The 13,391-nt window shown below is 34.1% G+C and overlaps 3 protein-coding genes across 3 annotated transcripts; all 3 read left to right on the top strand.

Moving 5' to 3' along the window:
- Window positions 1-2,415: 2,415 nt before the first annotated feature.
- LOC110622217 (expansin-A1) lies at window positions 2,416-4,055 on the top strand. The gene is made up of 4 exons (XM_021766651.2): window positions 2,416-2,557; window positions 2,667-2,799; window positions 2,900-3,212; window positions 3,306-4,055. The coding sequence occupies exons 2-4, from the start codon at window positions 2,670-2,672 to the stop codon at window positions 3,604-3,606; spliced, it is 744 nt and encodes a 247-aa protein (XP_021622343.1). The 5' UTR covers window positions 2,416-2,557; window positions 2,667-2,669; the 3' UTR covers window positions 3,607-4,055.
- Window positions 4,056-4,984: 929 nt separating this feature from the next.
- On the top strand, window positions 4,985-9,408 carry LOC110622543 (putative disease resistance protein RGA3). Its single transcript, XM_021767085.2, has one exon. It carries the CDS (start codon window positions 5,657-5,659, stop codon window positions 9,236-9,238), a length of 3,582 nt encoding a protein of 1,193 aa, XP_021622777.1. The 5' UTR covers window positions 4,985-5,656; the 3' UTR covers window positions 9,239-9,408.
- Window positions 9,409-11,529: 2,121 nt separating this feature from the next.
- Window positions 11,530-13,354, top strand: LOC110623657 (E3 ubiquitin-protein ligase SIRP1). Its single transcript, XM_021768659.2, has 2 exons — window positions 11,530-11,684; window positions 11,993-13,354. Exon 2 carries the CDS (start codon window positions 12,017-12,019, stop codon window positions 13,106-13,108), a length of 1,092 nt encoding a protein of 363 aa, XP_021624351.1. The 5' UTR covers window positions 11,530-11,684; window positions 11,993-12,016; the 3' UTR covers window positions 13,109-13,354.
- The last annotated feature ends 37 nt before the right edge of the window (window positions 13,355-13,391 follow it).

Here is a 13,391-nt window from a genome sequence, read left to right as displayed (position 1 = left end):
TGTTATTCACTGATAAATTTGCCGAGATCAGAATGTCTTTGCTATTCTTTTAGAATGTCTTTTTCCCCCATGCACGTCCATTTCAGTGTGCGTGCAATTGTTCAGTTGGTGGCTACTTGCAAATTTGCATGATACACTCACATTGCTGTATCCCCTTACAAGCATGCTGGCTTCAATACCTAGAGGCTAGTCAGTCTACAGGGAAAGCCTTTACTTCATAGCTTCACGTGGCTTGGAGTTGGCATTTGGTGGACAATCATTGTAAAACCATGAGAAACTCTCTGTTGGATAATCTGATGGAGGAAATGATACGGGTCTCAACTACCAAAGTATCTTTGGGTGGTTGACAGGTTGATACTACAGCTTCAACGAGAGGCCATGTGATGCCATGTGCAGCTTTGATATGATATGCTTGTTTTCAAAACACCTGTCCTGGTGTCATCCTCTTCTCTTGTGGGGTTTCTTTGTCGCCAATAGTGCCTTTTTATCTGCTTTTAACTGTTTTTCTTATATTTAATGAGCATGCTTAAATTTGATTGTATCCCATGTGTCGAACTTTTCTTGGACGGTGAGCAGTCTGCCAACTAGAAAGGAAGGAACATGAATTAGGTTAAAGCAGCAAATACATTGCATGCCTTTACGTGTTTTTTTTAACAGATGTTTTGTCCTGATTCTACTGTAAATGGAGTATTAGTCATGTGCTGGTTTGTTCTTTACTAGGGCATCTTCTATTTTAATTGTGCTATGATGTTCCACCATTTGGTTTCCTCCACCAGAGAAAGTAATCCAAGTACAGAGAAAGTTGAAGCTTGAGACAATACTTACCAACTCGGCAACTCCCTTGTTATCTTATCTGTTGTCTACATGAGATGTTCTATGCGTACACAAGTGTCTACATCTACTGTCCAAGATATTATTCAATGCAATAATTGAATATAGACAGTTGTATTATAAAAAATCTCTAGTACTGTCCATATACATGCTTCTGCAAGATTCTGTTCATTCTTTAAAGGGAGCTGCCAAAGATACTGTAAGAGTTAAGTATTTGTTGGTTTATGATTATTGATCAGAAATTTCATAACTTGGAGACAACCAAAAATCAAGATTTAGTTGTCTCTACAGAGTATCTGCTCTTATGATGGGATGATCTCTGTACTCTTATGTGTATAATCTCTAAAAATGATTTATTGAAACTTAAATAATATTTTTTCTTTAATGGTTCAAGTGGAATTGAGCTGTGCAGATCCATAGTTCTTGATTCATTGAATGAATTTGCAGTGGGAATTTGATTGCTCACTGATTGTGAAATTGAACATGACGATATTACACGACTTGAATTCAGACATGAAAGCTTCGTGATTCTCACGTAATAAAATTAATTTTGATATAATTTTTGTATTTTTAAATGATTTCCTTCTTAAAATTAAAAGAATTGAATTCTTTTAGTTATTAGAATTTCAAATACGAAAATTGATTAAAAAAGCAATTAAATAATTGAATTATTGCAACACGATGTAATATATTTTAAATAAAAATCAATAAATAATTTTTTTAATAAAATTAAATACATAATTGCCTATTAGTATTAGACGTGTTCCTACTCCGGTATCCATATGCTAAAAGTTGAGATGGGAACTAATAATATATTTGTATATAAATTTTAATAATAATTTAAACATCTGAACCCATTTCAAACTTAATTAAAATTTATTTAAAAAATTATAAAAAATATGTATTTTAAACTTAATTAATAATTTGTTCAAATATTTGAACTCAGATCCAATTGGATACTGACACAAAATATTAAAAATTGATCAAACTGAGTATCTTCATTGTAATCCTTCACAGTGATTATCAATAATTCGGCTTAGGCGTTAGAACAATGGCATAGCAGGAATGATATGCTTTTAACTTCTAATTGGCCTGCTGCTCCCCTTAACTTTTCCAGGCGTCCAATCATTCTTTTTTTCTGACATATATTATCTTAATTATCTAAAACTTAATTTCCAACCACATGCAAACCCATTAGAGATTCCCTGTAGGCATCTTTAATCTCTTGAGAGGAAATACAGAATCAACAACAGAAAAAAGTAGGATAAAAAAGGGGGAAAAAAAGAAGAAGAAAAGATAAGTTTTTTAAATTCTTCTTTTACTAGCTTTTTATATGTGTTTCTTACATAATGGAATTTAGCATTAACAACACAAATCAAATAATTACAGTCAAGCAAAGAGAGTCTTTTTTGCTAATCTAGTGCTTTCTGAAGCTTTACATCTTCCCTTTTCTTTTATAAAAAAAGAGCAGGCGGCTAAAGTTTGTCAACTCCATAAAATGACAGGCATAGAAGATGTGTCAATTATGCTTTGCTTTTTGGTCTCATAATTTAATCCTGCGTGCATGGGCTATAACCTTTAGCAAGCATTATTTCATAATTTTTTTTTCTCTTTAGTCTTTTACTCATCTATAAATATAGCTTCTTCTTCACATACCATCCCTTACCTTTTCCTGTCAATTGACTCCTGCAATCCAAGCTGATTTCTACAAGTTCAACCAACTTTTGTAAGCACAAATCCATCATCATTTCTCTACTGTTTCATCATATCAGTTACTATCACAAAAGTATAGCAGTACTTCTAAATTGTCTCATCTTTTCTGCTTAATTTTGCAGGACATGGATTTCTTGGGAATTTATCTAATAACCCTTCTAGCCATTTCCAAAAGAATTGATGGGTATGCAGGTGGTGGATGGTCTAATGCCCATGCTACCTTCTATGGAGGTGGTGATGCTTCTGGTACAATGGGTAAGAACTAACAACAACCCAATAAAAAGCTATGAATAAGCATTTTCTTACCATATGCATAGTTCTTGGCTCAAGCAAATTGATGGTTTGATTGCTGCAGGAGGAGCTTGTGGTTATGGCAACCTTTACAGCCAAGGCTATGGAACAAACACAGCTGCATTGAGCACTGCTCTATTCAACAATGGACTAACTTGTGGAGCATGTTTTGAAATCAGATGTGTAAATGATGCCAGGTGGTGCTCATCAGGCTCCATAGTTGTCACAGCAACAAATTTTTGCCCTCCAAACAATGCTCTTCCAAGCAATGCAGGTGGCTGGTGCAATCCTCCTTTGCCGCACTTTGATCTTTCTCAGCCTGTTTTTCAACACATAGCTCACTACAAAGCAGGAATAGTCCCTGTTCAATACAGAAGGTAATTAATAACATCAAATTTTCTACAATTCAGAGTAATTGATTGTTTATTATGGTATCAGAATCAGAGATATCTACTGTAATCAAATTGCAGGGCAGCTTGTCGGAAAATTGGAGGAATAAGATTCACTGTAAATGGTCATTCATACTTCAACCTTGTACTTATAACCAACGTTGGTGGTGCTGGTGATGTTGTGTCTGTCTCCATCAAAGGATCAAGAACTGGCTGGCAACCAATGTCTCGCAATTGGGGCCAAAATTGGCAAAGCAACTCTTACCTTAATGGGCAAGCACTCTCTTTTAAGGTCACAACAAGTGATGGGCACTCCATCTCCAACGATGTTGCTCCCCCCAACTGGGCTTTTGGCCAGACCTTTACTGGCAGACAGTTTTAGCCAAAACTAACCGAAATCACTTAGAAAAATGGCCCCCTAATGGTAATTAGCACTGATTAACTATAATTGATCTGTATTCTTTGTGATGTAATAGTATTTGTAATATAATGACAATGGTGTCATAGCAAATGGGTCCTTTTAGCCATGGCTCTGAAATGCTTTTGTTTCATGTTGTTTACACCCTATGACAGGGTTGGTGTCTTGTTATGATCAAAGATCATGTTTCAGGTTTGGGAGATAATCCCAGGATTTATTAGTGGTTTTATTTATAGTAAGGAGGAATATTTGTAGTAAATTTCCTTCTCAGAATGCAGTGATGAGAAGTGTTGATGGTGTGTAGTTTTTAGTTCATTGTATTTTAGGGCTTTTAGCTGGGAAGTGTCACTTTGTATTGTAAATTCAATCATGGAGATGAAAGAGTAAATGGGAATATAACATATATTCTCTGATCTGAGCCTCTACACAAATATTCTCTTTAGAACCATACCATGAGTGGTTTTGCTTAATGGCTTGCTTACTATTGCTGCACAAAATAAAAGATATTCAAATGTATTAAATACACCTTTATAAATTTTTTAATTATACATATTTTTAATTAAAAAAATTAAATTTTATTAAATATTAAGGGATAATTTGAATAATTCGTTTAAAAATTTAAATAATTTACATGTTTGAAAAGATAGAGAAATGTTAATGCATAAGCAATTCAATCTTTACCTGACAAACAAATAAATGAAGAATTGGTAGAACGAGGTTGCTCTCTGACCACAGGCAGTCTTCATTGCAGGATCGGACCTGAATTTGGGAGAAAAGTGAGCCTCTCTCCCACTGCGGTGTAGCTGCCGACGGCAATAGAGTATGGGAAGGGTGGCTCAAGAGATAGTCCATAGAGAGATGCTAGCCTCAAAGAGAAGGTCCTATCCTTGCTCAGATAAGATCAAATAGTGAGTTCTTCTGTGTTAGTGTTTTTCCTTGATAGAGTTGCTAACTGCTTGCTACCTCTGATGTGCCCTCAAGATTGCTCCATATTTTCTTAGCCAAATTAGAAGATTATTAGCAGTAAGTATTATCCAGAAAAGGAGAAGAGAATGCTTTTTTCCCCTTATTTACTCGTGTTGCTAATTACAAGATGTGCAAAGCATTTTTTTAATTAAATTTGTTAGGATGATTGTATGATTTTTTTTTATCATTTACTAATATACTTAAACAAATTCTACATTAAATTAAAATTTACAATTTTAATATTAATTCTTTTTTCTTCACTTTTTACATGCTTTTTATTATTAATTTATTATTATTTTTTGTATCATTCGATTCCATGTATTTAAATTATCCTGAAAATAAAAATATCAAATTATATTTTGTTTAATTCCTTTAGAAATTTATAATTTTTCTTCGCTTCCATCTTCATTTACATCAACATCAAAGTAGTGACTAAGCCTTTATATGAAAGTACCTTGCAATTCATAGTAAAACTTAATGTATTAAAAATTTGATCTTAATTTGATTCAGTCAATGAATCAATAATTTAATTATAATGCATTCATTCATTATTTAATTTATCCTTATTTTTGTGCTTAGAATTGCATGGACTCCTTGCTCTGTTCACCCTTGTATTTTTCTATAAATCTTAGTCCACTTCTTTTTTCCACTATATTGCTGTCATCATGCTTCTAATCTGTAGAATTGCAGTTCCTTAATGGTTTGGGGTCTCTGTTATTAATTGAAATTAAAAATATTTCTGTTATCTATTATAGCCTAACTAGTTGAGAAAAAAATCATAAATTTTACATGGTTAATTAATAAAATAAAATATATTTATAATCAGTTCATTAACTGGAGCTCATGGATAACTTGTCCTTACCCACTAAGCTCAAAGTCAAAGTTGGGTAAGTTGTATCAGAAGGCCAAGACAAAGTCTTACTATCAGGATTGAATTGGAAAAAATCAATTGTCATTGCTGCAATACAAACATCAACCAGTTGTTATCTTCATCTCCCAGAAGCAGCACACTTGTATTCTGTGGGTTTCAGTTAAATCTTTTGTGAAAATGGCAGAAATAGTCCTTTCTTCTTTTCTGCAGGTTTTGTTTGATAAGTTAGCTTCTTCAAAACTTGAAGAGTATGGGTTGTGGTTGGTTGCTCAGGAGGAACTAGAAAATCTGGAGAGTAGTCTAAGTACAATTGCAGCAGTGCTTGAAGATGCAGAGGAGCGGCAAGTTAAAGATAAGGCAGTGCAGAACTGGTTGATGAAGCTTAAAGATGCAGTCTATGATGCTGATGCTGTAGTGGATGAGTTTGCAACTAAGGCTTTGCAACAAAAGGTGAAATCTCAGAATCACACAAATCAGTGGCGGTTTAGCCTCCTTCAGATTCCTAATTCTGTTGCTCTTCATATGAAAATGGCATACATGATAAAGGATATCAACAAGAGGTTGAATGCTATTGCATTGGAGAGAGTAAATTTTCATTTTAGGGAGGGAACCAGAGATGTGGAAAAAGAAGATGATGAATGGCGACAGACTCATTCTTTTGTGATTGAATCAGAAGTTTTTGGAAGAGAAAAAGACAAGGCAGAGATTGTAGATATGCTGATTGGCAGGGGTAATGGTGAAGATCTTTCTGTCATTCCCATTGTAGGCATGGGGGGAATTGGCAAAACAACTCTTGCCCAATTGGCCTTCAATGATGAACAGGTAAAAGGTAGTTTCAAATTGAGGATGTGGGTTTGTGTTTCTGAGGATTTTGATGTTCAAAGGCTGACAAAGGCCATTATAGAAGCTGCCACAAGAGAAAGATGTGATCTCTTGGGCATGGATCTTCTACAAACTTGTCTTAGAGAAAGATTGGCAGGAGAGAAATTCCTACTAGTTCTGGATGATGTCTGGAGTGAAGACTATGAAAAATGGGATCGTTTGAGAACTTTGTTGAGAGGAGGGGCAAAGGGAAGCAAAATCATTGTTACAAGTCGCAGCACAAGAGTTGCAGCAGTAATGGGTTCACTACCAACATGTTACCTGGCAAGACTATCCGACGATGATTGTTGGAATTTGTTCAGAAAACGAGCATTTGGAAATGGTGGAGCAGAGGAGACTCCAAGCATGGTTGCTATTGGAAAGGAAATTGTTAACAAGTGTGGAGGGGTTCCTCTGGCAATTAAAACTCTAGGAAGCTTAATGCACTCTAGAAGAGAGGAACAAGAGTGGCTGTACGTCAAGGACAATGAACTGTGGAAACTACCTCAAGAACGCGAAGGAATTTTACCTGCTTTGAGGATTAGTTACAATCACTTGCCACCTTATTTGAAGAGGTGCTTTGCTTATTGTGCAGTATTCCCAAAAGATTATGACATCAATAAAGAGAGGCTTATTCAAATGTGGATAGCAGAAGGCTTGGTGGAACCAAGTGATGCTGATGAGCAGCTGGAAAGTGTAGGCAACAACTATTTTTACTATTTGCTGTGGAGATCTTTCTTTCAAGTTGCAGGAGAAGATGAAGATGGAAGCATTGTTTCTTGCAAGATTCATGATCTTATGCATGATCTTGCTCAATTTGTTGCTGGAGTTGAGTGTTCTACTATTGAGGCAGGCTCGAGGCAGATCATCCCCAAAAGAACTCGTCACATGTCATTGATATGCAATACAAGGAAGCTGGAATTCCCAAAATGCTTGTATAAAGCAAAGAATTTGCATACTTTTCTCGCATTGACTGAAAGGCAGGAGGCTGTACAGGTTCCTCAAACCCTTTTCTCTACATTCAAGCAGTTGCATGTGTTGATTTTAAGTGGCGCTGAAATGAAACACTTGCCTAACTCCATAGGCAAGTTGATACATCTCAGATTCCTCGATCTTTCACATACTGATATTGAAGCATTGCCTAAATCCCTGAGCTCCCTAGTGAATTTGCACACCTTGAATCTGTCCTATTGTTTTGAACTCCAAGAATTGCCGAAAACAACAAGTAACTTGATTTGCCTCAGGCATATCATTATTGATCATTGTCATTCATTGTCAAAGATGCCCCCTAGAATTGGAAAACTAACATCCCTACAAACCTTATCACAGTTTATTGTGGGCAAAGAGCGTGGTTGTAGATTAGAAGAGTTGAAGTTGCTGAATCTCAAAGGTGAATTGGCTATTAAAAGCCTTGAAAATGTCACATACAGAAGAGAAGCTATGCAAGCCAATTTGCAACATAAGCATAATCTTTCTCTGTTGAAACTATCATGGGAGCATGATTATATAGGCAGATATGCAGTTGATGTTTGTGAAACTGTTTTGGAAGCCCTCAAGCCCCATGAAAATCTGAAAAAGTTTCACCTAAAAAGGTATATGGGTACGAGGTTCCCTACATGGATGATGGATGCCATTCTAACAAAGCTAGTGGAGATTAAGCTGAAGAACTGCAAAAATTGTGAATTGCTCCCCCCGCTTGGACAGCTTCCTGTTCTCAAGTATCTTTATATCACAGGTATGGATGCTGTCACATGCATTGTTAAAGAATTCTATGGCAATGGTGCTACCAAAGGGTTTCCATTTCTCAAACATTTGGAGATCTGTGATATGCCTAACCTTGAAGAATGGCTAAACTTTGATGAAGGTGAAGTACTGGTCCACATCAAGAAGTTGGTGGTGAAGGGATGTCCAAAGTTGAGAAGCATGCCCCACTCGCTTCCATCTCTTGAGGAATTGGAGTTAAGGGATAGCAATGAGATGCTACTAAGTGCACTACCAAGCCTGACCTCCCTTACTTCTCTCCGAATATGCGAATTTTCTGAAGTGAGCTCTTTGCAAGGAGAGGTTGAAAACCTTACTAACTTGAAATCTATTCATATTGAGTTGTGTGACAATTTGGTCTCCTTACCCTGGGGATTAAGCAATCTCACTTGTCTTGAGTTTCTTGGTATTTGGGGTTGCCCTCTCTTAACATCCTTGCCGGAGATAAAAGGGCTCGTCTCCCTCCGAGAGTTATCCATCTTAAACTGCATGGCATTATCATCTTTAGCAGGACTGCAACATCTCACCGCTCTTGAGAAGTTGAACATTGAAGGTTGCCCAGATTTGGTTCATTTCCCACAGGAAGGTACACAAAACCTCAACGCTTTACGATCATTGAGAATGTCTCATTGCCCCTGTTTCACTTCTCTGCCTGTGGGACTGCAATACATCACTACATTGAAGGATCTTCACATACTAGACTTCCCTAGTTTACAGACTCTGCCAGATTGGATTGAAAACTTTCAGTCACTTAGGGAGCTATCAGTATGGAGCTGTCCGAATATTACATCACTGCCAAATGCAATGCAGCAGCTGACATCACTTGAATATCTTTCAATCTGGCAGTGTCCAAATTTGGAGCAGAGGTGTGAGAGGGAGGAAGGAGAAGATTGGCATAAGATAGAACATATTCCAGAGATTGACGTCAAAGGCCAGAGCATCACAATAGAACAACAGAAGGCAGTGAATGAAACTGGAAAAGGCATGCATTTGCAGAGACTTGTTCATGGAGCCAAAAAAACAAGAACTGCTATGGTGGATTCAGTGAAAGCAGCTCAAGCAAGCTTCCTTCAGAATGCAAAGAAAATGAAGCTTGCAATTACTGGTCCTATGACAACTGAAGCAAGAGATCATTAAACCATACATGAACAGGATATCAGAAACGTTTCTGTCTCAATGCTTTTAGGTAGATTAGTATTTAAGCATTGAAAGAGAAGTGATACAAAATTGAGATTGAAAAACTGAATTTTTAGTCTGGTAGTTTTCTTCTTCATATACAAATACTTTCTAGTTTATAGATATTAATTCTTTATAATTATTTAAATTGAATAAAATTTTAATTTAATAATATTTTATACAATTTTGTTTTGTTAAATTATTGCTCATAACTTAAAAGATATAGTGAGTTATTTCATTTTTTATTGCTTGAATATATATAAAATATGAATGAGCAAGATGGACATAGGATATTTTTTGTCAAATCCGTTTTAAAAACACAATCATTTTTGTGTTTTGAATTTTTTTTATTATAATGTAAAATTAAAGAGTATCACTTTAGTTCTTTTATAATAATTTTAATTGATTATATATATTGATTTTATGTCATTATTTATATCAAAGGAAAAAATACGTATCAGTAATTAGAGTTTATGATAAAAAAAACTTCTATTTTGATTTTATTATAATTATATCTTATATTTTTTTATCGATTAAAATTTGACCTTTTAAAAATACTTATTTATGCAGTGAAATAACAATGAAATTATCACGTTATCGCCACATCAACCTGCCAGATCAGTAAATTTCAAAGTAAAATTGATAATAATTTAAAAATTTATGGTAGAATTACAATAAAATTAAAAGGATAGAATTTTTTTTAGCAATTATTTATTTTATTAAATAAAGAGAAATGAAAATTAAATTTATAATTTTAAATAAATTACATATTATTTTAGTCATTTAATTAAGTGAGACTAAATCAAATATTTAATTCATATATTATTAATATATTTTAAAATTCACTCTAAATATTAGTATAATTTTAAAAAAAGTGATAGATTAATATTATACTTAAAGTTAAAAGAATAATTTAATACTATCCTAAAAAATTATTTTATTATTTTTAATATGTTCAAATTGAGTCATGTTAAATATTATTTTAAATTAATTTTTAATAATTTATAACTAATGTATTTAATAAGATTATTTTGTTAATAATAATTTTAAAAATAATGTTAAGTAGTACGTATATTAAACCGATTCAAGAAAAATTAGCTGAAAATGATTTTAATCAAAATAAAATTAAAATAAATTATTATTAAAAAATTATTTATAAAAATTAAAAAAAATTAAATAATATATAAATTATTATTTTTAAATATATTTAATAGTGAAAAAAATAATTTTGATAATTTTGTAAATTTTCAATTATATAAGCGGAGTGGTAGAGTGTATTTGGACGGACATTAAAAGTACAGAGTTTAATTGTTAAAAAATAAAAATATAAAGTAAAATTATAACAAAACGCATACAATATGGAGTCTGGAACTGATGGACCATAGATATGAGGCCTATATATTATAGGGAACCGACACGAAAAACAGAGTAATATATTTGTCGTTTTTTTCAAAACGCACGCCAAATTAAACTCCGAGCAGTATTTAATATACAATACAAAAGAAACATGCCATCTATGAAAATTCTTATTGGACAAACAGACAAAATAAAGTACTTTCAAGGAATACATCTCAACAAAAGATAAAATATTTTTTAATATAAATAACGAATGAAAAAACACAAAAAATAAAATAAAAAAATCATCAATTATTTAAAAATCTAGACTAAAATTCTTTTCAGTTATCATAAACTAAATTGTGTAACTTGATAATCTCTTATTAATATATTTTGGATACTAATTTTATATAAATGCATAGATATATGGATAAGTGACATAGAATTGAATATGCCGAATTGTGAAATAGTAATATTCCTGAAGCTCCAACATATTCTGAATAATGAAAATTGCAAGTTTTTGCTCTCTTTATTACAAAAAATTTACAATTGATTAACATTATTATTAAGAGACTAAGCCTCCATTCAGCTACCATTTAGTTGATTATTTAAGAATAAAATTTATATATATATATATAAAAGGAAAATCTAACCTTTTTTTAAAAAAAATGCTAAAGGACATGCCCTATATATGCCATTCCCATTTGTGAAACCTGAATAACATGCCAATGGCTCAAATTCTTGCATCTTAAAGTAAATCACAAAAAAAATCCTTCCATATAAAAATAACTAAGTTTCTATTAATTTAATCCCAATCAAATCAAGCTACACCTGAACAAATGATCGGTAATAAAATCAACAATCTATAAAAAGCCCGTCTTAAATTATATAAAAAAGAAAATTTTGACAAGTTTAGAGATAAAAAAGAGAGGACGCCATCCATTTTCTCTCCTCTTTCTCTGCCAACAACTACCCTTATTATTATTTTACAAGAATCATCCGACCTGATCAGAAGATAAACAAAAAACAAAACAAAACAAAACAAAACAAAACCGCATCCTCTATCCTTAAGGTGCAAAAGTTTTCTTACGTTCTTCTTCTTCTCGTTATGGATTTTATTCATGCAATGGTTTTTTATTCGGTTTGTGTGCATCTATATATATATATATATATATATGTTTTTATGACATGCCAGGAATTGTATATTGCTTCATTTCCTGTGTATTCTGGGAATTTTTATGTTTAGCGTGCTTCTTGGACATTCAAAGGATCTGGCTTTGAGTTTTTCTTCCTTTTTTTTTTGTTCTGTTTCGTCTCTATATCTTGGTTTCTTGTTTTCGTTTCTGATGATTCTTCTTTTTCCTTTAATAATTTGATTAGGTTGTCTCTTAGAGATAAAGGGGGATGGAGGATGCAACGGTTGATGGATACTGGTGTCATATGTGCTCTAGGATGGTGACCCCAGTAATGGAATCTGGGATTAAATGCCCATTATGTGATAATGGGTTTGTGGAAGAAATGGGCAGCAGCACAAGAGACCTCAATAATAATGTTGTTGATTTTAGACCAGAACGTTCATTCTCTCTGTGGGCTCCAATCTTGTTTGGTTTGGTGGGTGGTTTAAGTCCTCCTGCACGAGCTCAACATCAGAATAGCAGAAGCAGCAACAACAACAATGCACAGGAAGAAAATGGTGAACTCGAAAGAGAGTTTCGATCCATGTTTCGAAGGATGAGGAGGAGGAGAAGCCTGGCTTCAAACCTTGGTATGCTTCAAGGTCTTCATTCAGGTCCAGAGAATTCTGAAAATAATAGGGAGAGTAATACTAATAGTAGTAATGACAATAGTAACAGTGTGGTTTTGGTCAATCCTTTCAATGAAGAAGCCTTAGTTGTTCAAGGTTCTTTTGAAGTAAACAGATCTGAAAACCCGATTCGAAACATGGCAACTTCTTTGGGAGAATATCTTATGGGACCTGGTTTGGATTTATTGCTGCAGCATTTATCAGAGAATATTCCTAACCAGTATGGGACCCCTCCTGCTGAGAAGGAAGCAGTTCAAGCAATGCCAACTGTTGCTGTTGAGCAAAGCTTTGTGTGTTCAATATGCCTAGAAGAACTTAATGTTGGAGATGAAGCAAAAGAGATGCCATGTAAACATAAGTTCCATAGTGAGTGTATTCTTCCCTGGCTGGAGATTCATAGTTCTTGCCCAGTTTGCAGGTTCCAAATGCCTTGTGATGAGTCCAAGATTCAGGCGAATAACTCGAGAAGCAGCGAAGGGCGGACGGAGAACAATGATGCTACGACAGTCATGGGGAACGGAGTTGGAGGGGAGCAAATAGGCAATGGGATTGGAAGAAGGTATTGGATCAATGTCCCCTGGCCTTTTGAAGGATTGTTTTCATTGTCGACTCCTCAGAGCGGCGGAAGTTCTACTTCACCACCTTCCATAGAGACCACGCCTGGAAATCCTTCTCACACAGATGAAACTTGAAGAGAAGATGCTTGTATGTATAAAATACTTGCTGCCTTTAGATATCTTCTTTCTTTCTTTCTTTCTTTATTTCTTTCTTTCTTTTTTCTTATAGTTCTTCATGAAAGGAATTTGCCTGCTATGTATACATGTATCCCCAATTTGAGGAATTTGGTGGTGTTAAAAGAATTAACGCAATTTTGCTGAATTTCTTTAGTTGGAAAATTTTCTACCTGGGAAATATCCTGTTCTGATGAAACAAGAAGACAGATCTCACTGTACGTGAAGATAGGAAAAAAAAAAC

The sequence above is a fragment of the Manihot esculenta genome, chromosome 9 (genome assembly GCF_001659605.2).
Source record: "Manihot esculenta cultivar AM560-2 chromosome 9, M.esculenta_v8, whole genome shotgun sequence".
Lineage (NCBI taxonomy): Eukaryota > Viridiplantae > Streptophyta > Magnoliopsida > Malpighiales > Euphorbiaceae > Manihot > Manihot esculenta.
Note: the sequence above shows the minus strand (reverse complement) of the source record. Positions and strands in the feature narration are given on the sequence as shown.

Excerpts from the sequence above, each read along its gene's own strand:
- LOC110622217 (XM_021766651.2), top strand. The coding sequence starts at position 2,670 with ATGGATTTCTTGGGAATTTATCTAATAACCCTTCTAGCCATTTCCAAA. Across the intron at positions 2,800-2,899 it reads TGATGCTTCTGGTACAATGG|GAGGAGCTTGTGGTTATGGC; the intron begins GTAAGAACTAAC and ends TGATTGCTGCAG. Across the intron at positions 3,213-3,305 it reads GTCCCTGTTCAATACAGAAG|GGCAGCTTGTCGGAAAATTG; the intron begins GTAATTAATAAC and ends ATCAAATTGCAG.
- LOC110622543 (XM_021767085.2), top strand. The coding sequence starts at position 5,657 with ATGGCAGAAATAGTCCTTTCTTCTTTTCTGCAGGTTTTGTTTGATAAG.
- LOC110623657 (XM_021768659.2), top strand. The coding sequence starts at position 12,017 with ATGGAGGATGCAACGGTTGATGGATACTGGTGTCATATGTGCTCTAGG.